Consider the following 23,560-nt stretch of genomic DNA (forward strand, 5'->3'; position numbering starts at 1 on the left):
CTTTACCTCTGCGCGGAGACCCTCCAGAAAACGAGCGAGCAAAGCCGGCTCGTTCCAGTCACTGGAGGCAGCAAGAGTGCGAAACTCAATAGAGTAGTCTGTTATGGATCGATTACCTTGACATAGGGAAGACAGGACCCTGGAAGCCTCCTCCCCAAAAACAGATCGATCAAAAACCCGTATCATCTCCTCCTTAAAGTCCTGATACTGGTTAGTACACTCAGCCCTTGCCTCCCAGATTGCCGTGCCCCACTCACGAGCCCGTCCAGTAAGGAGAGATATGACGTAGGCGATACGAGCAGTGCTCCTGGAGTAAGTGTTGGGCTGGAGAGAAAACACAATATCACACTGGGTGAGGAACGAGCGGCATTCAGTGGGCTCCCCAGAGTAACACGGCGGGTTATTGATTCTGGGCTCCGGAGATTCGAAAGCCCTGGAAGTGGCCGGTGGATCGAGGCGGAGATGGTGAACCTGTTCTGTGAGGTTGGAGACTTGGGTGGCCAGGGTCTCAACGTTATGTCGAGCAGCAGACAATTCCTGCTCGTGTCTGCCTAGCATCGCTCCCTGGATCTCGACGGCTGAGTGGAGAGGATCCGAAGTCGCTGGGTCCATTCTTGGTCGGATTCTTCTGTCAGGTGCGTGAATGAGGACCCAAAAGCGAATTAACAAAACAGAGTTTCTTTAATGATGAAACACACGTAGGCTCAGATGGACAGGCCGATTCCGACAGGACAGGACAAGGTTAGATGAACAGGCAGATTCCGACAGGACAGGACAAGGTTGCAGCAAACACGACGATAGTCTGGTTCAGGCATGAGTAACACAAACGAGAATCCGACAAAGACAGAAGCAGAAACAGAGAGAGATATAGGGACCTAATCAGAGGGAAAAAGGGAACAGGTGGGAAAAGGGGTGAACGAGGTAGTTAGAGAAGACAAGGAACAGCTGGGGGAAAGAGGGGAAGAAAAGGTAACCTAATACGACCAGCAGAGGGAGACAGGGTGAAGAGAAAGAACAGGAACAGGACACAACATGACAATACATGACAGCATTCCAGGTGACGACCTCATGAAGCTGGTTGAAAGAATGACAATAATGTACAAAGCTGTCATCAAGGCAAAGGGTGGCTACTTTGAAGAATCTAAAGTCTCAAATATATTTTGATTTCTTGAACACTTTTTTGGTTACTACATGATTCCATGTGTTATTTCATAGTCTTGATGTCTTCACTATTATTCTACAATGTAGAAAATAGACCAAATAAAGGATAACCCTTGAATGAGTAGGTGTGTCTATACTTTTGGCTGGTACTGTATATGTTTCTCGTTCTGTTCCTTTGAAGATATGGATTTATTTTATACCTTTAATCTGCAGGGGGAAATCTAATCCAAAGGGAATCCCCTTCGTGTCCATTAAGGAACACCACACTTTCTTTTGGTACTTTTGGAACAGCCATTTCCTGGAGTGTAGCCAGCACCATCCTCTTTGTCAGGTGATTTCCATGAAGACTGTCCTTTTACTGATACTAGAATAATTGACAACCGAACGAGTGAGCATCAGCAGATCATTAGATTTGTGCACCACCTACGCTAGCTCAGGTCGATGTGGCAACAAGTGTGGTTCATTTATTTTCAAAACTAGTTATTGGCCAATGTTTTATCATTAAAATGTTACCAAACACAAATTGCATATGCTTTAAATATTTAAGTGTTTATTTAATGAAGGGTGAATACAATGTCCATTCCGTATATGCAGATAAAATAAATACACGTTTAAACATAATTTATTTTGTTCTGATTGGCTAGCCTTTTTGGTTGTCATTGAAAACATATTTCTAGTTACAAAAATATTTGTTGTTACAATAAAGTAAGAAATACAGTCGTCTTTAAACAACAATTGTATATCAAATCTATCAATAAAACCTCACAAACGGCACATTTAACGTGGTGAACTAAATCACTTGATTGGTGACCGGCTCGTCGTGCACTTTGTTAGCTAGTACCAGGCAAGAGCAAAACAAGACAAACGTATTTATAAAGCCCTTTTTAAAATCAGTCAGATGTCACAAAGTGCTTATACATAAACCCAGACTAAAACATCAAACAGTAAACAATGCAGATGTAGAAGCACGGCTAGGAAAAACTCCCTAGAAAGGCAGAAACCTGGGAAGAGATCTAGAGAGGAACCAGGCTCTGAGGGGTGGCTAGTCCTCTTCTGGCTGTGCCTGGTGGAGTTAAAGTAACTGCCCAGTGGAAATGTCACTTTTAAAAGTTCCGTTTCTGATTTGTCCCGTACATATTTGTGGCCAAAGCAAAAATGGGAGAAAAAACACTTTGAAAACCCCATCTCAAACAAATGTACCTCAAACAGGCCATTTAAGAAACTCTTGCTATTTCCTCATATAAATTATTTCCCTGAGGAGGATGAGCTGGCCAATCAGCCGTCTACTCAAGTTAATATTTTTAATGACTGGTGTACGCCCACACAATTCCAACACAAAAAAAAAGCTGCTTTTTAACATACTTAATTCTCATTGTAATTTCTCTTATTGTAAGTATTTATAGGTCATATTTTATAGAAGTATGGGAAAGACTGGACAGTTACTTTAACATAAAGAAAGGAAAGAGATGGCTTGACATTATTCATTGTGAATCATCCCTCAGTAGGCTACAGTATCACCTTGGTTGGTATTTGAATCAAGAAACCATATATTATGTTGTGCAAAAAAAACACCTGATATGTCCAATGCAATTATTCTTTGTAAATTACAAAATCATTAACAGATAATGTTTGTATATTATTTCATACTATGGGATAGATAAATGGAATCAGCCCTCCTCCACATCTATTGCCCCACGTTTACTCCACATCTACCCTCCACGGCATCTCTGAAAGGTGATGAAGGTAGCCCCATTCTTCACCCCCAGCTCTCCCAGGCTCTGGTGCCCCTGGACGGGCTTGCCGTTGTAGGCGAGGTTCAGGCTTCCCGTCAGGTCAGGATGCTTCAGTAGGAAACTCTTCTGAAGTTTGCCGATGGTGTCTGTGCTCTTGAGGACCAATGGGACTCTTTTGCCGTCTGAGCCGTTGAGCACGGTGACAGTTAACCGGGAGGATCGGGTCGATTTACGGTCTTGGACAACCTGCAGAGAGGCGTGAGTTGCGTTCAGGAATGTTGGATCGTACGGAACAGGGATTGGTGAGTCTCCTCTGGGACAATGCTGGCGCCTAACAGGTAAGGCCTGGGACAGAGAGAGAGAGCAGGGGGGGTGGAGAGAGATAGAGAGTGTGTGTGAGATGAGAGACATATGTCATACATACAGGCTATATCATGAAGAGCGTCAAGGTTGTAAATCCTCTTCCTCCTTTTCTGACACACTACATCAATTAACATAAATTTTGCTATATAAAAAAAATTATGAGATAAAATAAGAAGAATATGCCACAGATTTGTTTATTTCATGCACTGCACTATGGCTGCTTTCAGTTTCTGTTACAGTCAGTCATGCAGATGAACAGAGTTTATACAATGCTAAACAAATATGAATTATAAAAGATTACGTACTCCCATTTTACTCTTGGGCACAAAAAAATGTCTGTCACATTTTCAACATTTATGACCAATACAAACAGTATCTCTTAAAAAAAGCTCTAATCAATGCTATGTTACTAACAACTAAAACTTTAACATCTATTATATTTTATTTTGGAAGTACTATTGCATGAAGAAAACTATAATAATGTGTAGTTAAACACCTAATAGCCTTACCATTGGCCATTGTAGCTGTGCCGTTGCCATTTTGCAGAGGGTTTGTGAAGACTACTCATCAACCTCATATGTTCCTCTTTTAACTTGAACTGTATTTATACTAAATCAATAAGGGAGGTCCAGAAGCTGCAGAAGCCAGAGGGAAGTCCCTAGATCCCCAAATTCAAAGTGTAATCACATTTGGCCACCATTCCTCTCTCTGGAGTGTAGCCAGCATGATCCTATTTGTCAGGTGATTTCCACAAACTGTCGCAACTACTGGTACCTGTTCCATCAGATAGGCAAAGGGCATAGAGTTATGACTCTCTAACAACAACAACCTGCACCCGGAAGAGAGCAACAATAAAAACCTGGTTATTGGGAGTGATACACAACAGTTTACTGCATCAAATCAAATCAAATCAAATGTATTTATACAGCCCTTCGTACATCAGCTGATATCTCAAAGTGCTGTAACAGAAACCCAGCCTAAAACCCCAAACAGCAAGCAATGCAGGTGTAGAAGCACGGTGTCTGGGAAAAACTCCCTAGAAAGGCCAAAACCAAAACCATCAGCATGATAATGTGGCACAGATATGTGCAGAGACCTTGACCTGTGTGTGTGTGTACGTGTGTTTGCCTGAGAGAGAACGGGAAAGAGATGAATAGCTCCTTATGACTGTTAACAACAATAATAAAACAACAGTGGAAACAACTGCATTTCTAGCCCTCATTTCTTTGAAATCACAAGTTTACTTTGGACTATGTCTATACATTAGTGTTTTAAAAGTCAATAAAATGATTGGTATCACTATTGTATTTGGTAAGCGTATTTCCTATTCGAGCAAAACAAGTGTCTGGGGTAACATGAGTCCTAACCTCAACTCAGTACTCAGTCCCGGTCATGCCTAATTGTCTGTGCTGCATTATTTGTCAAACAGTGTTAACAGCATGAAACTCCACGAAAACATTTATTTGGGGGAACCACATCCTCGTGGTAGGGCAATATAATAATATGTTACCCTAGCTACTAACTCCACACTCTACAAGCGTTGTACTGTATTGGGCATTTTGTTATTGAGAGACACTCCAAAGATGAAATTCAAATCAATGAAGTAAATTCCCAGAGACGAAACCCAGGTACCCATAAAACTCATTAAGTGAAACTACAACAATAACTTTTCACACAGGTATTTTTTTTGTGCACAAATAGTCGTGGTTATAAATATTGTTGGGACATTCTTTTCAAAAATACATTCTTTTGTCATTTATGTTACGTTTTGTATGGTATGTATTCATTTGTGGATGTCCATCACCCAGTATGATATATTATGAATAAGAATTCGTATTATATGTTACAAATTTGCAAAATGTACAATATGTTCGCTAGATGGCTAACTTTAGCTAGACTAGGTTTTAGAGTTAGGGTTAAGGTTAGGGTTAAGTTTAGGAGTTAGGCTAAAGGGTTAAGGGAAAGGTTAGCTAAAAGGGTTAAGGTTAGGGGAAAGGTTAGCTAACATGCTAGTAGTTGCAAAGTAGCTAAAAAGTAGTAAGTAGTTAAACATTTGCTAATTAGCTAAAATACTAACGTTGTTAGTGATGCAATTTTATCAAGTTCATATTATATATCTACCCATCCACCCCAACCAACCAAGCTAAGTTTTTGCCTTAACTTACCATCTATCTTATCTAACCATACCAAACATAACATATCATACTCATTTGAGTGTCCCGGATTTACATAGCTGGCCTCAGAACTCACCGCAAGTCACGGCAGAGCTACGATAAGGTACTTTCCACATAAAGTGAAAGTAAAGTCAAACTCCATAACAATAACTTTTCTCAGAGGTATTTATTGAACACAAAACAGTCTTGATAATTAATATTTGCTTGACGTTCTTTTCAACAATTTTTTCTTTTTTTACAAACACCAAAAAGTAGGCTCCAAACCACTTGTGAGCCAAATAATGTGTGGATGAAGAATCCTTATTTTGGACAGTTAGTACAAAGTAGGCTAATCATTATGGGTGCTTAGAGAGAGAACAGAAACCCCCCGACCTGATTGCCATCCTCCTTACAGGACACTTTCGGATCAGGAGAAAAAAAAAGTAGACTTCTCAGAGACATGACCTGTATCAGACCAACATATAGACTGGGCGATACAGACCAATGTATCACATCACTTCTGATAAAAGCAGCAAATTCCTCTTTAATACCAATTGAGTTATTGAATTTGTATTGGACACGTCTAATTTCAAACGCAGAATTGACCCCAACACTGATTTAGTCATAAACAGTGTTGGATCTGAACATCCAATCACAGAACCGGTGCACTCTGTTTACAGTGACACATTAGTTGTTCTTTTGGCTCAACCTAGTATAATGATTTGCTGTTATTTTATTGATATTGACAGATATAGGCATATAGTAGTCAACATAATATTTATGAGCATTCCATTTTCTTTACAATGGAGATAATAATAAATAAATCAAACTCAGATACACAGATTTTAAGTGCAACTGAGCACTTGCATGCACCATAGGGAGGGACCGAGTCACCATCATGAAGACAAAACCTGGTTTATTAAAAACATGCTAAGAATATAAACACCCTGTGTAAACAGTGAAATCAAGATATGGTTTGTTTCAACCATTCCATCCGTCCAAAAGCGTTGCTGTAAATGTAGAGTTTGAAACACTACTACCGACTCAAGGTGATGAAAGACCTGGAACTCAAGATCATGTTTGTTTCCATTTTTTGTATTTCCCACAAAATGGAGGTAGGAAACCCTTTCCGCAGGTGTCAAGCATCTCCACCGATCCACAGATCCTCATTTGTGTCGAAAGAGTCTGCTCATGCATTCCAGGCTCACATACCCATTGCGCTTAGCCATGCACAGTAGGTCCTGTTCAGAAACACCCTGTAGATAGACGTAGATGTGAAAGGATTAGATAGGCATGTTGAGAAATTCCCCTTTTTACTTATACCTATCCATTTCCAAATGTACATAAAGTGAAGCGACTAAGGGGTAGGGGTTAGATCTGAACATCCAATCACAGAACCTGTGCACTCTGTTTACAGTGACACATTAGTTGTTCTTTAGGCTCTGTACTCCAGCACTTTGAAACTATACAATGACTGTGAGGTTAAAGTGCAGACTGTCAGCTTTAATTTGAGGGTATTGCCATTTATATATTACAGCACTTTTTGTATAAATTGTAGTCCCCCCCCATTTTAGGGGAACAAATTAATTAATTCACTTACATGCATTAAAGTAATCAAAAATATAGTATTTGGTCCCTGATTAGATCGAGCTTGTGACGCTACAAACTTGTTGGGTGCATTTGCTGTTTGTTTTGCTTGAATTTTTTATGCCAAATAGAAATGAATGGTAAATCATGTAATGTGTGATATTTTGGAGTCACTTTTATTGTAAATTAGAATGGAATAGGTTTCTAAACACTTCTACATTAATGTGGAGGCTACCATGTCCCATTTCTTCCTCTCGTAATGTAAGTCTTCTTTTTCCTTAAGGCCTGACTGAGGTCCAGGATCAGGAAGAACAAAAAGGCCCAGTTTGTCAACACCCATAACCTGCTGCTGCTCCAATACAAGTATGAGGTGAGTCAGTGAACGGATGGTGAACTGGGCAGTCATTCATTCTGTGCTATGAGTCTAGTCAATCTACCCTTGTTAGAAATGAACCAAGCCTCTGTTATAGCTGAAGTCTTCAACTCCCTTCTTAGGCTGATGTTTTGAGGATTCTTCTGGGCTACCTGGCTCAGGACAGAGAGAGGCCACTACTTATACAGGTGAGTGTAAAACACGGTCTTTAGTGTTGTGATGATACAATATGTGGATTTATGACAATGTTGTTGACTGTGTGCGTTCAGGTGCTGCGGTCGCAGTGCCAGACCTGGGCCAACCCCCTCTGGTGCAGCAGCTCTATGTGAGCCGGGCTCTGCTGCCTTGTGTGGGACTACTGAAACATGCAGAGTTACAGGAGCCACGCTCAGGTAACACCCCCAACACTACGAGACAGTATTACGTCACACGATTAGAGCTGTTCACACAACTTTCTGACCTCTGGCTTGTGTTCATTGGAGAAATGGAAAGCATTTTCCTACGGAAAACAACAATGGGACGTTTTGTTATGGGACATGTCCATGTAGTCCCGCCTTGTTGGAAGTCCAGTTTCTTCTGTTTGGTGCCTAATGATCACGACCGTGATGTACTTTCCCCCTGTCAGAGCTTCTGCAGTGCATGCTGGGAAGGACGCAGAGCAACCTGGACAACAGGGTACTGCGTGTGAGTCGCATGGGCATGGGGGTGGGGAAGTGTCTCCACTCCTGCAGGAACATCAGCGGACTCAAACACACATTCGAGGTACAGTATGGCACCTTACCCAAGGTTTTGGGTGTGTCTCAATAGTCTGAAATGGCTCCCTAGCTTCTGTTCTCTGCTCATGCTGATCTAAAAGAACTTGACAGGTGAAAATAAATTCCATAATGCTTCCACATACTGTAGCACTGTTGTATTGACTCTATGTCCCTGTCCTGTATGTGTATGAACCAGTGATGACCCCTTCCGATACGTCAGCTGACCAGCAGATGAGCCAAGTCCCACCTATCTACCTCCGAGGCTGTCTGGAGGACGAGAGGTGGACATTTAAGCTTATCAACGCTCTCTTTATTTAACTGACTTGTTGAATGATTCATCCATTCTTCCATCCCTCCATCTCTCTCCAGACTTCCTCTCATCTGAGGACCCAGTGAGTGTGGAACTCAGTCTGAGAGTTGTTGAGGGACTGGTTAGGAAGAACACTTCCACTCACAGAGAGGTGATAGGTCACACACGACTTAGATGTTAAAACTTTATATTCCCCTTATCGGTTCATCACGTATCCAAAAGGGAATATGTTCCATCGTCTATGTTAATTTACATGTGCAAATTGTCCACCGAAATTCATGTCATTTCTTGCCCCTTTTGGCTGTATGAAAGTTTACTTCCCCTCAGGCACGCACATTTGTTCTTTGTTATTATGAAAGTCATTTGTGTGGAATGTATTTTTTCCCACTCATTCACCCCATCTCTTTACATTGCATATGCATATTTGGTGGCATGATTGCATCCAGACTATATCAAATTTCCGAACAAAATGTGCCGGGTGTAACCAAGGCCATAGAGTATCCATATTCATTACTTTGAGTGTTTTACTAAATGTATTTATTTTTGTGTTGCAGGGGCAGTCAATAAATGGAATGGCAAGGCCACAGAACATGACTTACACAGAGCTGTGGAAGATTACTTCAAGCCTGCCCCTGGTAGAGCCGGGAGTGTTTACTACTGCAGCCTGCCATGGGGGTGGTGTTTACCACTTCAGCCTGCCATGGGGGTGGTGTTTACCACTGCAGCCTGCCATGGGGGTGGTGTTTACCACTGTAGCCTTCCATAGACCACCATGCCTTTAGCAGGCTTGATAAGTGACATTGATCTGTTTTGTCTTTGTTTGATCCATTTGTTTGCTTCAGTTTTCAGCAATTGAATCCTTTGACATATTGTTGATTTAAAAATGTTTTTCAAATGCACTGGATGGGTCGGGAAAGATATACTAAACTTACATACCATGCACAATTTTGACATAGCGGAAGATACATGCTGAATGTATGCTGTTTTTCATGCTAAGATAGACCAAGATATGTGTTGCTTTTGCACATACTTGTTCATTGGTTTTCGCAAGTCGGTTGATTGGTTTTGCAATATGTTGATGCCGTTGATTAAAAGAGTAAGAATAGGATGCAACGTCCAACTCAAAATCTAAGCTTGTTTTACTCCATTGTTTGTAAAAAAAATAATTGTTAGAAGAAAAAATTGCAGTTGGTTGCAGAGATAATTATTATTACTAAATGTTACATGAAATGTAAATGTTAAATATCAAAACCAAATGGGAACCCAGTTCTAAATATGTATTGGCAATAATTCACTTAACTGTGAGGCATGGAATATTTTTTATTTTGTCAGGCTGGATGTTTGAAATATGAGTAGACATAATGATTGGAGTCATGCTTCTTCAGCAGTGGAATAAAGGCAATTAGCACTTGACTGTTGTAAAGCAAATACTGTGTGTAAATAATGGAATGTTGTATGATTGTCAGTGGCGATTTTAGCATGTAAATCTTGGTTGGGCAAACTCCTAAAATTGTTTTAGACGCATGCCAGCAAAGCAACCACACAACACAATACATGAATTGCACTAGAACAGTGACAAACGGTTCCCACAAACTGTTAGGGCCTACATAAAGCTGTCTCAACTGCAGAGCTTTCTTTTCAGCACCATGGAGTGAATCCTTACCATGTCTAAACCTGGCTATCAGCGGAGCCTTGTCTGGCAGCGAAACAGTTCATTCAGCCTCATTTACTGCCTTTTTAAAAAGCATAGCTGATATGGCAGACTTGCTTAAAACAAATGGGTCCTACTGACAATTGAGATGTACAAACTATGGCATATAGAAGCGTATAAGAGGCAATCCGTGATTTCGATTAAGACCTTAATGAGCAAGGTGGAACGGATGTAATCAATATAACTCTTTGTTCAGGACTTTTGAAACGTACAGCGACAGAATTCAGAACATGGTCAGAACCGTAGGATAAATAAAGGGGCCATAAAAGCAGACAATGAAAGTTCTTTCAATTTTCAATGATTACATTTCTCTAAAACAGGCTATAGGCTACATGTGCACCACCAAGTCAGAACAGTAGGCTAAGTTATGAGGGGGAAAGGGATCAAATTATTAGGGTGAGGCACATGGAATACTAATGGCTAACTACACAACATACACTTAGTATTACTTTCTTAGCTACAGTATACATATCTCCCTGGCATACTGCATCACTTATGCAGCAGCATACAAGACATTTTTGGACTCACCTTGTTGTGCTGTGCTCAATTGAACAGGAAGGTGGAGCGGCGGTCCTTCTTGTGGGCAGATTTTGACATCAAAGTCTGGCATTCTCTGGATTTATGGTGCTTTCAAGACAACTGGGAACTCATGATGTCAGCGACATTCAGGTCGGAACTCAAGAAAGAGGCACGAGTTCCCGACTCGGAATTCTGATTTGGATTTTACCAGGATGTATTTTACCAGTCGTTTTTTCAGAGTTCCCAGTTGGCTTGAACTCACTGAAGGCTGAGATTTCCCAGTTCAGAGTTTCCAGTAATTTTGAACGTGGCAGAAGTCAAGCTGGATTGACACCATGGCCAATGTGTTCAACCTTTTCTGGGCCATGGTGTGTTGTGAGTGAATGTTCATCCTCAAGGATGATCAATGAAAACAGGATGCACCTGAGCTCAATTTCAAGTCACAAAGCAAAGGGTCTGAATACTTATGTATATACAGTGTTTCTGTTTTGTATTTTATTACATTTGCAAACAATTCTAAAAATATGCTTTAGATTTGTGATTATGGGTTATTGTGTTTGGATTGATGAGGAAATAAATACATTTAATACATTTTAGAATAAGGCTGTAACATAACAAAATGTGGAAAAAGGTGAAGGGGTCTGAATACATTCCGAATGCACTGTACATGAAAAGGCACAAAACTGTCTATATAAGGTCCCACAGTTCACAGCGCATGTCAGAGCAAAAACCAAGCCATGAGGTCAAAGGAATTGTCTGTAGAGCTCCGAGACAGGATTGTGTCGATGCACAGATCTGGGAAGGGTACAAAACATATCGGCTGCATTGAAGGTCCCCAAGAACACAGTGGCCTCCATCATTCTATAATGGAAGAAGTCTGGAACCTACAAGACTCTTTCCAGAGCTGGCTGCCCGGACAAACTGAGTAATCGGGGGACAAGGACTTTGCTCAGGGAGGTGACCAAAGATCTGATGGTCACTCTGACAGAGCTCCAGAGTTCCTCTATGGAGATGGGAGAACCTTCCAGAAGGACAACCATCTCAGCAGCATTCCAGCAATCAGGCCTTAAATGTAGAGTAGCCAGACGGAAGCCACTCTTCAGTACAAGGCACATGACAGCCCACTTGGAGTTCGCCAAAAGGCACCTAAAGGACTCTCAGACCATAAGAAAAATGATTCTCTGGTCTGGTGAAACCAAGATTGAACTATTTGGCCTGAATGTTGGCACCATCCCTAAGGTGAAGCATGGTAGTGGCAGCATTATGCAGTGGGGATGTTTTTTAGTGGCAGGGACTGGGACACTAGTCAGGATCGAGGGAAAGATGAACAGAGCAAAGTACAGAGAGATTCTTGATGAAACCGGTTCCAGAGTGCTCAGGACCTCAGACTGGTGCGAAGGTTCACCTTCCAACAGGACAACGACACTAAGACACACAGCCAAGAGTGGCTTCCAGACAAGTCTCTGAATGTCCTTGAGTGGCACAGCCAGAGCCCGGAATTTAATCTGATCAAACATCTCTGGAGAGAACTGAACATTTTTTTTAAAAAACTGTTTTTTGCTTTGTCATTATGGGGTATTGTGTGTAGATCAATGAGGATTAAATAAAAAAAATTAAAAAATGATTTTAGAATAAGGCTGTAGCGTAACAAAATGTGGAAAAAGTCAAGGGGTCTGAATACTTTCCGAACGTATGTATGTATATATGTACAGTATATACAGTACCAGTCAAAAGTTTGGACACACCTACTCATTCAAGGGTTCTTCTTTATTTTTACAGTGTAGAATAATAGTGAATACATTAAAACTATGAAATAACACATGAAATCATATAGTAACCAAAAAAGTGTTACAGTTTTTTTTAGATTCTTCAAAGTAGCCACCCTTTGCCTAAATGACAGCTTTGCACATTCTTCGCTTGGTGGGCTAAAAATCGCCACTTGCTGGAGGAAACAGATTTTGGGACGAGTTGGGCCTCTCGCTTCGGCTCTTCCTCTCTGCCTTTACAGACAACAAGGGATCCTCCTCCCTGCCCCCCACCCCTCCCGAGAAGACTAGCATGACTGCCCAACCTGTCAAACAACTTCACAGCTCCCAATCAACAGGTAATACAAAAAGAAAATAAGAGAAACCTAGTCCTACAAAGTAATCCACCCTGAATAGGAATGTGAAAAATGACACTCGGCTGGTTTTCTTTTTGCACAAGAACTCTCTCTGGAAGATCTAACAGACGTTGACCAAGTTTTTTTTTAAAGAAATGGGTAAAAGGAACATAGGTGGTTTCTTTTGGTAAGATAGAGCCGATGGCATAAACATTTTCTTTGTCAAAAAGGTGACATTGATTCAGAACATGGAGGGGGTGAACGATGGGAGATTCTTGTTATTTGAACTTTCTTTACAATCAATCTCCATCATTTTTGTATTATGAAATGTAAATGTGATGTATTGATGTTTATTTCCACTTTTGATCCCCCAAAAACTAGCGGAATGTAAACAAAACCAAAAAGATATACATATATTTATACAACGACTGTGTCTAATCTTGAATGCTGATTGGTTAAAACTCCATTCCATTTGGCTGAGCAATCCACTGTCTCATCAGCCCAGCCAGGCAATGTATAAACTCTCCACAATAAAAAGCATTGAGACATTATCTCATGTTTCTTTTAGACTAACATTTCATTTTCAACAGCGGAGATTTGTATAAACCTTTCTGTCTGTCTCTCCGACATTTGCAACATTGTTTCAATATTGAAATTCGATCTGTTCCATAGTATGAGCGTGTCGGGACAAGACAGACAGGCAGCGTTTCACAGCCAGTCGAAATCATGAATCATGAACTTGCCTGGTCATCTCTACTGCCTCTAATCTGGCGGACTCACTCAAAACAAATGCTTTGTTTGTAATTATGTCGGAGTGTTGGAGTGTGCCCCTGGATATCCGTCAATAAAAAAAAAGAAAATGGTGCGGTCTGCTTTGCTTAATATAAGGAATTAGAAATGGTTTATACTTTTACTTTTGATACTTAAGTACATTTCATCATTCAATTTACTTTTGATACTTAATTAAGTATATTTGAAACCAAATACTTTTAGACTTTTACTCAAGTAGTATTTTACTGGGTGACTTTCACTTTTACTTGAGACATTATCTATTGAAGTATCTTTACTTCAACTCAAGTATGACAATTGAGTACTTTTTCCACCACTGGGAACTGGAACAGCCTTGTTTTCGTTGTGACACTAATCCAGCTGAAATATCCGCAGGTGGGTCTGGTTTGGTGGGCTTTGGACATACTGTACAGTACCAGTCAAAAGTTTGGACAAAACTACTCATTCAAGGATTTTTCTTTATTTTTACTATTGTAAACATTGCAAAATAATAGTGAAGACATCAAAACTATGAAGTATATAAACAATACCATAACCGCCATCGACAAAAGACAGTACTGTGCAGCCGTCTTCATCGACCTGGCTTCTGAAATGAATGCCTCGCCTGGTTCACCAACTACTTCTCAGATGGAGTTCAGTGTGTCAAATCGGAGGACCTGTTGTCCGGACCTCTGGCAGTCTCTATGGGGGTGCCACAGGGTTCAATTCTCAGGCCGACTCTTTTCTCTGTATATATCAATGATGTCGCTCTTGCTGCTGGTGATTCTCTGATCCACCTCTACGCAGATGACACCATTCTGTAGACACCTGGCCCTTCTTTGGACACTGTGCTAACAAAGCTCCAAACAAGCTTCAATGCCATACAACACTCCTTCCGTGGCCTCCAACTGCTCTTAAATGCTAGTAACACGAATTGCATGCTCTTCAACCGATTGCTGTCCGCACCCTCCTGCCCGACTAGCATCACTACTCTGGATGGTTCTGACTGAATATGTGGACAACTACAAATACCTAGGTGTCTGGTTAGACTGCAAACTCTCCTTCCAGACTCACATCAAACATCTCCAATCCAAAATTAAATCTAGAATCGGCTTCCTATTTCGCAACAAAACCTCTTTCACTCATACCGTCAAACATACCCTCGTAAAACTGACTATCCTACCAATCCTTGACTTTGGCGTCAATTACAAAATAGCCCCCAACAATCTACTGAGCAAATTGGATGCAGTCTATCACAGTGCCATCCATTTTATCACCAAAGACCCATATACTACCCACCACTGCGACCTGTATGCTCTCGTTGGCTGGTCCTCACTACATATTCGTCGCCAAACCCACTGGCTCCAGGTCATCTAACTCTTTGCTAGGTAAAGCCCCGCCTTATCTCAGCTCACTGGTCACCTTAGCAACACCCACCTGTAGCACACGCTCCAGCAGGTATATTGCATTGGTCATCCCCAAAGCCAACACTTCCTTTGTCCGCCTTTCCTTCCAGTTCTCTGCTGCCAATGACTGGAACGAATTGCAAAAATCTCTGAAGCTGAAATCTTATATCTCCCTCTCTAACTTTAAGCTTCAGCTGTCTGAGCACCTTACCGATCACTTTACCTGTACACAGCCAATGTGTAAATAGCACACCCGACCACCTCATCACCATATTATTACTTACCCTCTTGCTCATTTACACCCCAGTATCTCTACTTGCACGTCATCATCTGCACATCTATTAATGCTAGATTGTGATTATTTAGCCTCTAGGGCCTATTTATTGCCTACCTTCCTACTCTTCTACATTTTCACACACTGTACATAGTTTTTTCTATTCAATATTTAATTTTTGTATTATTATTATTTTTTTGTGTGTTATTGACAGTACGTTTGTTTATGTGTAACTCTGTGTTGTTGTTTTTGTAGCACTGCTTTGCTTTATCTTGGCCAGGTCGCAGTTGTAAATGAGAACTTGTTCTCAACTGGCCCACCTAGTTAAATAAAGGTGAAATAAAAATAAAATAAATGAAATTACACATATGGAATCATGTAGTAACCAAAAAAAGTGTTAAACAAATCTCAAGATTTGAGAATCTTCAAAGTAGCCACCATTCGCCTTAATGACAGCTTTTTACACTCTTGGCATTCTTTCAACCAGCTTCACCTGGAATGCTTTTCCAACAGTCTTTAAGGAGCAGTTTCACTCTGCAGTCCAACTCATCCCAATCCATCTCAATTGGGTTGAGGTCGGGTGATTGTGGAGGCCAGGTGGGGTGATTGGGGCGGCAGGGTAGCCTAGTGGTTAGGTTGCAAGTTCAAACCCCCGAGCTGACAAGGTACAAATCTGTCGTTCTGCCCCTGAACAGGCAGTTAACCCACTGTTCCTAGGTCGTTATTGAAAATAAGAATTTGTTCTTAACTGACTTGCCTAGTTAAAAAATATATATATATATATTTGGAATGCAACCAGTGTATTGAACAGCGAATGTGTAGGCATTCATAGAATCACGTCACTGTATAGAACGGCGAACGTATAGTCAAAAACTACAAAGCCCATGTGGTAGTGGTACACAAGACGCTGTCTGTCTGATGACGCTGCTTTGACAAAAGAACCCACACCCCTCAATAGTTACCACAGCCACGAAGTCGTATTTCTACAATATTCATAAAATCTGATTTTTTTTAAACCTAACCACACTGTCAACCTTATACCTAACCTTAAATTAAGACCAAAAAGCAAAAAAAAAAACATTTTTGTTTTCATGAATTGTTTTGCATATTTTGGACCAATTCTGACTTTGTGATTGTGGTAACTAGTGAAAGCCTTAAATCATCCGGAAAAGGAACGCTGAGTGAGTTGAATAGCTATTTAGTATTTGCTTTCAACGTTAGTATCGTTTAAATTCATCTGCTAGGCATTACATTCGTCAATTATTTAAATGCATGTTGGTTGTTTTCATTCACAACAAATATTTTTTTTTTCAAGAAACATGCCGCTATCGTGGCGGTTTTGCACCAGTTAACGTTAGCTAGCTAGCAATATTAGCCTTTGATGACAGTCGGTAGATAAAAGGCAATATATGTAATTTTTTGCCACTTTCCTCATAGCAGGGAAATAGATTTCTGTTTAGTAAGCTAGGCAGATAAATGTCATTACTTAATCATTATTACCATATGCTTATTTGCATTCGCCTTAGCAAGATACTGACAGCTAGCTAACTCCCTTTAATTTGTGCTTATACCGGTAACTTTGCTGCTTGTTAGTTAACGTTACAGGATCTTGCTGTCAGAGCCAAAATGTGCCAGTCTAAGAACTGCATTCAAATGTAGGTGAATGACAGTTTGAAATACATTTTCTTCTGATTTGTTCTCCTTCAAAGCAGTGACGCTGGCCTACTTGGTGGTTGTGAGGACCTGGACTACAAGGAAGGCACAGAAGACGACAGGCTGGAAAGCACTAAAACAATCATCATGCTCAGGAACTGTGCTTTCAATGTTAAGGACATCACTGCCATGCTGTCAAGTTCTCACTGACAAGCTGACCTCTTATAGGGCCCTTATCCCCTACTTTTTGACTTCATAGGAGGGCAGAAGTAGACATTAACAAATGAAGTAAGAGGGAAATAATTTTCACCCACAAACAGACACACTCTTGAATTGAAACCATGGTGGATAACCGCTACGCTACGGCCCTGGTCATTGGCTCTGTTCTGAGTCTGCTGGCCACTGTCTATCTCTCCATTGCTGTGGGAACACAGCACTGGTACCAGTACCGAAGTCCACCCGGCAACCATGAGGCCAGCAACGCTTCGGAGCTCCGCGAGGACTTCATCAACGGAGAGTTTGATGAAAAGACCTACAGCGACACGCTGTTCCGCCTCAACGGCACACTGGGGCTGTGGTGGAGGTGTGTGCAGGCGCCAGGCCAGTCACACTGGTTCAAAGAGCCTGGTAAGAACCTACACACACTAGAGTGGAGGAGCAGGGTCACTGACTAAGTCACATTGGTTAAAATCATCTGCTAAATGTCATTTATTATATTACTATATATTATTATGATTATATATGAATATATTATATTTATTACAGCATTCATTGCAGGTGTTGGTACAGAAACGGTGTGCTGGATAGACAGGTGGACCAGTTACACATAGCTGTGCCAATCAGTGTTCAACACCATGCTAATATTGTATTATAAAATAAAGGCCTCCTTTTTTCTGATACCCACACAGGAGCAACACTGGGTTTGATATTAGTATAAATATTTGGTGCTTACTTCCAATGAGTCTGGGGTTCAATATGATCGCAGGTTGTCGACAATGCAGCTTTTTAAAGGCAATCTCTGATTGAGTGGACATCTGCCTCGTTTAACCGTGAATGCAAACGTGTGAACATTGCCTTTTAAAAGCTGCAATGTCGACAACCCACATCAGATTGAATCCCGGTCTAACTCTGTCTCTTCTCTTGTATTCTCAGATCCTAAGATGGTAACACAGTGTGTGAGCTTCACTCTGCCTCAGCAGTTTGTACCCAAGTACAAAGACCCAGGGAATCACAACACTGGGGAGGATGTGCTTCGGACATGTGAGTCTTGCCTTGCAGCCACACACACATACAGTGCCTTTGGAAAGTATTCAGACCCCTTGACTTTTTCCAAATTTTGTTACAGACTTATTCTAAAATGGATTACTTAAAAAAAAAACAAATTATCCTCAGCGGTCTATACACAATACCCCATAATGACACAGCGAAAACAGGTATTTCAATTTTTTTTGCTAAAAAATGAAATACCATATTTACATAAGTATACAGACCCTTTTCTACTAGACTCAAAATTGAGCTCAGGTGCATCCTGTTTCCATTGATCATCCTTGAGATGTTTCTACAACTTGATTGGAATCCACCTGTGGGAAATTCAATTGATTGGACATGATTTGGAAAGGCACATACCTGTCTATATAAGGTCCCACAGCTGACAGTGCATGTCAGTGCAAAAACCAAGCCATGAGGTTGAAGGAATTGTCCCTAGAGCTCAGAGACAGGATTGTGTCAAGGCACAGATCTCGGGAAGGGTACCAAAACTATTTCTGCAGCATTGAAAGTCCCCAAGAACACAGTGGCCTTTCTTAAATGGAATAAGTTTGGAACCACCAAGACTCTTCCTAGAGCTAGCAGCCCAGCTCTTTGGCTTACTCTTTGGCCTGAATGCCAAGTCTGGAGGAAACCTGGCACCATCCCTACGGTGAAGCATGGTGCTGTGGGGGTGTTTTTCAGCGGCAGAGACTGGGAGGCTAGTCAGGATCGAGGGAAAGATGAATGGAGCAAAGTACAGAGAGATCATTGATGAAAACCTGCTCCAGAGCGCTCAGGGCCTCAGACTGTGGCGAAGGTTCACCTTCCAACAGGACAACGACCCTAAGCACACAGCCAAGACAACGCAGGAGTGGCTTCAGAACAAGTCTCTGAATTTCCTTGATTGGCCCAGCCAGAGCCTGGACTTGAGTCTGATCGAACATCTCTGGAGAGACCTGCAGCAACGCTCCCCATCCAACCTGACAGAGCTTGAGAGGATCTGCAGAGAAGAGCAGGAGAAACTCCCCAAATACACGTGTGCCAAGCTTGTAGCGTCATACCCAAGAAGACTCAAGGCTGTAATTGCTGCCAAAGGTGCTTTAACAAGTACTGAGTAAAGGGTCTGAATACTTATTTAAATGTGATATTTCTGTTTTTTTTATTTTTAATTAATTAGCCAAAATTAGAATAAGGCTGTAACCTAACAAAGTGGGAAAAGCCAAGGGGTCTGAATGTTTTCCTAAGGCACTGTACATACACAGAATGTATAAACATACTGTAGTTCAAACAAGGTTCACTGGTTTTATTTAGTTTAAGTTTTATTAAACATTTTTTTCGTTTGTATATTATTTAGAATCTGTTTTAGGGACAGAAAGTAGACTGTGCGTGGGAGGCTAGGAGACTTGTGTTACATAGTTTTTGTGTATTTTGAGATGTCACGTCTTGCCACTGTGGGGTGGGGATGCGTCAGGTGATGGGTCAAGTCATAGGTTAGGTTTTAAAGGTAGACTCCGCCAGTGAGATGATGTAGATGCACGAAGTAAACCAGTAGTAGTGGGTCAATTTCCTCAACAACCAGCAGCATTAAAGAGCGAGGCTAAACTTCTCAGCTGTTTTAGTCCCGTAGCTACCACGTTGTAGAAGCGTGAAGCTCACCCGTATGTATACATGCACAGCTACTTTGTGTTAGAGCAAAGTCTTCCATCACGCTCATTGGATGTGATCGAGTAGTAAGGCTAACGAAGCCGACTGTTGTCGATGAGTGAAGTCTGGGGAGGTACATCTGTGACATTTAGTGGTTTTCAAACAGCAAGGCTCAGATCAACATGATGGCAGTGTCAACAAACCTGCGATTGTTTAGCTTTTTTTTTACATTTATTTTTTATGAAAGTTTAAATGAACTTTTCTAAACTCCCATATCACACACTCACCAGCAGAAAACATAGGCCTAACGTGTACAATGAATTGGTTAGAGGGGTCTAAAAGATCACTTTGATTTGTGTCCCCTTTTCTGCAGTTGCACCTCTGACTTCACTCCTCGACAGTCGGTTGCTTGAACCTTACCACTCAAACCCAATCTGTAACCCACCAGATTCAGAGGCTTGAAAAACCTGTTAGAATTTTTCCCAAAAATTTAGAGAGAAAAAAACGGAACATTTGATTTTATTTGTGTTGTTTTTGAAGTCGTATAAATTTTAGTTTTTCAAACAGGTTTGTTAATTTTATTTCAGTTTCCGGATTAGTTTTCGTTTTTCATTTGCTATAATAACCTTGGTTCAAACTGTGTTTCATAGAAATGAGAGTTTGAAACTTGGTGGTTTCCACTGTTTATTGTTACTGACAGTCATGTGAACTCATCTCTTTCCCTTTCTCTCTCAAGCAAATAGACACAGTAATACATTGGTTTGGCATTATAAAGCTCTTTCTTCAGATATTGTTCATCTGTCTACAAATCTATAAAAATAACTTTACTGGTACTGCACTTTTCTGACATTTCTAAATTGGTTTCTCTCTGTGTCTGAGCAGACCTGTGGAGGTGCCAGTTCCTGCTGCCTCTGGTGTCCCTAGCCTTGGTGTTCATCAGCGGGCTCATCGGTGTGTGCGCCTGCCTCTGCCGCAGCATCACCCCCACCCTGTGTGTAGGAGTGCTCCACCTGCTGGCAGGTTTGAGAACTACATGGATAATCACAATGCCTCTCAACACCCTTAATCCCACCACACACAAACACACTTTACACCCAACAACACATGTAAAAAGTACTAATGAAAGCTAAGGGATTCATGAAGGTTAAATGTACAATTGCATGAAGTTACATTCATTGTTGTCCTTCCCATCCAGGTCTGTGCTCCCTGGGCACAGTGTGCTGCTTCCTGGCTGGCATGGACCTGCTCCAAGGGGGCTCAGTGCTTCCCGACGGTGTGGACGGCTCCCTGGGCTGGTCCCTCTACCTGGCACTCATCTCCTCACCGCTGCAGATGATGGCGGCCGCCCTCTTCCTGTGGGCCGCCCGGAGCCACCGCCAGAACTACACCCGCATGACTGCCTACCGGGTGGCTTAAAGAGACAGGGGTTTATTTCATATGTCAGGGTTGCGTTCAGTAAGAGCATAACGTTTTGAAATGGAACATGTGAAGTTGTAGTGTTTCCAGTCACATGCGGACTCCAATTTGTAGAAGGTGAGATTGTTTCTATGAAATGGCTACGTTTCTAAACATTTTACAAACTGCATGTTTTACTGAATGTGACCCTAAACGGCAGTCTACACAACAATGATTCATACTCCTGAGGGGTGTCCTACGAAGCAGATTTGAGTAGTTAGTTAGCAATGTAACTTTGGTCAAGTCTGAGTTCAATTCGGGATACCAGTCATACAAAAGTGGCTCATCTTTTAGCCAAATACGTACATTTCTATGGCAACGAACCCTTCAGAACTAACCTGCTCCGGGGCAGACTAACTTGCAGCTAACTCCACTTATCCTGAATAAAATTACTGAGCCTTGAGTTGAGGACCAATGAAATCAGATTCCCCTCTATCAACGATTGCGTTGTCATCCCTTTCATTTGAGGAAGACAAATGATTCAATAATTTCATCAAATGTTTTGTTTGTGTTGAAAAAAAGAAATGTATTACTTTACACATTTAGTAATAACCGAATGCATTTCAAACTTCAAGCAATGTAACACTTTTGTATATAACATCATAAATATTTTTTTGGAGGGGGTTGGAGTGGGAAGAAAGTGCTTGTGCGTGGACGAGCGCACCAAAGACGGCATTCGCGAGAAGTAATAAAACGAAGATGGCTGGTTAATTTTGGAAAACGCTGAGTAGTTTTAGCTTGCTTCGTTGGACACCCCTCTGCTCTTGGAAGGCGTCTGTCTTCGCCCAGCACCGAAGCTGTTAAAGGTCCTGATCTGGGTCACGTTCAGGGGGGTGCAATGTACTGAAACATTGTGAATAGAAATGGGATAAATAGAGCTGACATTTCTTACTCGTCATGTCAGAATATCCGAAGGCTCCACAACGTTGTGCCCTACTGAACACAACTCGAGTGATTTAGTGCCGGGCTGGGACAAAAGCCTGCACACTTTGGCCTCGCCAGGACGAGGCATGAAGAGCACAGGGTGGCCCAATCATTCACTCTGAAACAGCTACGGATTTACAGTGTTGTCGTCATGACAATCCTCCCCGTTCCTAGACCTGAATGACAGATTTTAGGGTGACTGAATCTTCACAACACCTTAACTACACCCCACAGGGTGGCCTAAACGATCACTCCACCTTAAGCACAACTGTTTGACAGCTGACACTAGCCAATAAAACCTCAAACGAGACATCACCTGTATAAACATATCCTAAGAGATTCATAGAGACAAGTGGTCAATTTGATTTTACGATTCATTTCTCCCCAGCAGCATGTACTGTATGTGCATCAGGTATAACAAAACCTGTGGTTGATTATGAGAAGGTGAGGTGCGTTTTCTACATTTTTTTCTTGAAACCATTTGTTTGTAGGTGCATCTTTAGCAATGCTTTTTTTTTTTATTATTCAAGTAAACAACAGTTGGAGTCATATTTTGCCTTTGCTTCTGTTGCCATCTCTACCATTTATGAATGAAAGCTTTTTGCATCACTGCATGGATAGATAATCCTAGCCTTTTTTGTGGGTTTTCCTCAACTAAATGTTTTTTTTTTTTTGTGGTTTTGTATTATGTGATCTATAGCGCGTTGTAGTGACATGACCCCATTTGCCTACATTTCATTTTTTTTGTTCAGCAGATGAGAATTTTCTGCTTAATTTTGTCACATGTTGACTGAATGTCACCTATTGGAATGTAACCACTTCTTTGCCATTGTCATCCATCTTTGTTAACTTAAAACGTTTTGAATGTAAAGACATGTTGCCCTGTGTCGTTTTGACACCACTATAGCTAACCAGTGTTTTGATCTTCCTTTTGATGTTTATGATATTTTCTCGGTTATGTTGAAGTGTACTTACAATACTTAGGTTTTCGGAAGCCTACAGTGTTTTGAAGCCAGCTTGAAACCACCAATCACAAGACTATTGACACTAACTCCAAGTACGCTTGGTAAATGAGCACTCAACAGATATGGTTTACCGGGACACATTTTATGAAGGGTGTTTAAATGTGTTGAAACACCTTGTGGCTTTTGTGTTTTTATATGTCACTATACCTAAAGCACACTGCTTAATTGTTTTCCATAAGAATAAAGTAAACCTATGCTGACCTCCGGTCTGGTTGTCTGAGTGTTAATATTGTATGTGCGTGAGAGTGTGTTGTAAATAATTGAAATGATGTGTGTAACATGAGGAAAGACCACACCTTAAACAATTTACATCTTCCCTCTTGACAATCAAACAATTTACAACTCCCATTCGCCAATCAATGGCTGTTGGAACAGTAGTGGAGAGGGTAGCAAGTTT

At 41.2% G+C, this 23,560-nt stretch overlaps 2 protein-coding genes across 3 annotated transcripts; one reads left to right on the top strand and one right to left on the bottom strand.

The window, feature by feature from the left end:
- Positions 1-1,689: 1,689 nt before the first annotated feature.
- Positions 1,690-4,004, bottom strand: LOC118936721. The gene is made up of 2 exons (XM_036933491.1): positions 3,767-4,004; positions 1,690-3,239 (listed from the first exon to the last, which is right to left on the bottom strand). Exons 1-2 carry the CDS (start codon positions 3,794-3,796, stop codon positions 2,871-2,873), a joined length of 399 nt encoding a protein of 132 aa, XP_036789386.1. The 5' UTR covers positions 3,797-4,004; the 3' UTR covers positions 1,690-2,870.
- A 12,129-nt stretch (positions 4,005-16,133) lies between these two features.
- On the top strand, positions 16,134-23,370 carry LOC110534381 (claudin domain-containing protein 1). 2 transcript variants are annotated; one of them, XM_021619224.2, is made up of 5 exons: positions 16,134-16,395; positions 16,927-17,494; positions 18,020-18,127; positions 20,642-20,779; positions 20,955-23,370. In XM_021619224.2, exons 2-5 carry the CDS (start codon positions 17,209-17,211, stop codon positions 21,173-21,175), a joined length of 753 nt encoding a protein of 250 aa, XP_021474899.1. In that variant the 5' UTR covers positions 16,134-16,395; positions 16,927-17,208; the 3' UTR covers positions 21,176-23,370. The 2 variants fall into 2 exon arrangements, with proteins under 2 accessions (XP_021474899.1, XP_021474898.1); XM_021619223.2 differs by having other exon boundaries at positions 16,135-16,395; positions 16,924-17,494.
- The last annotated feature ends 190 nt before the right edge of the window (positions 23,371-23,560 follow it).

Source organism: Oncorhynchus mykiss, chromosome 10 (assembly GCF_013265735.2).
Source record: "Oncorhynchus mykiss isolate Arlee chromosome 10, USDA_OmykA_1.1, whole genome shotgun sequence".
NCBI classification, from domain to species: Eukaryota; Metazoa; Chordata; class Actinopteri; order Salmoniformes; family Salmonidae; genus Oncorhynchus; species Oncorhynchus mykiss.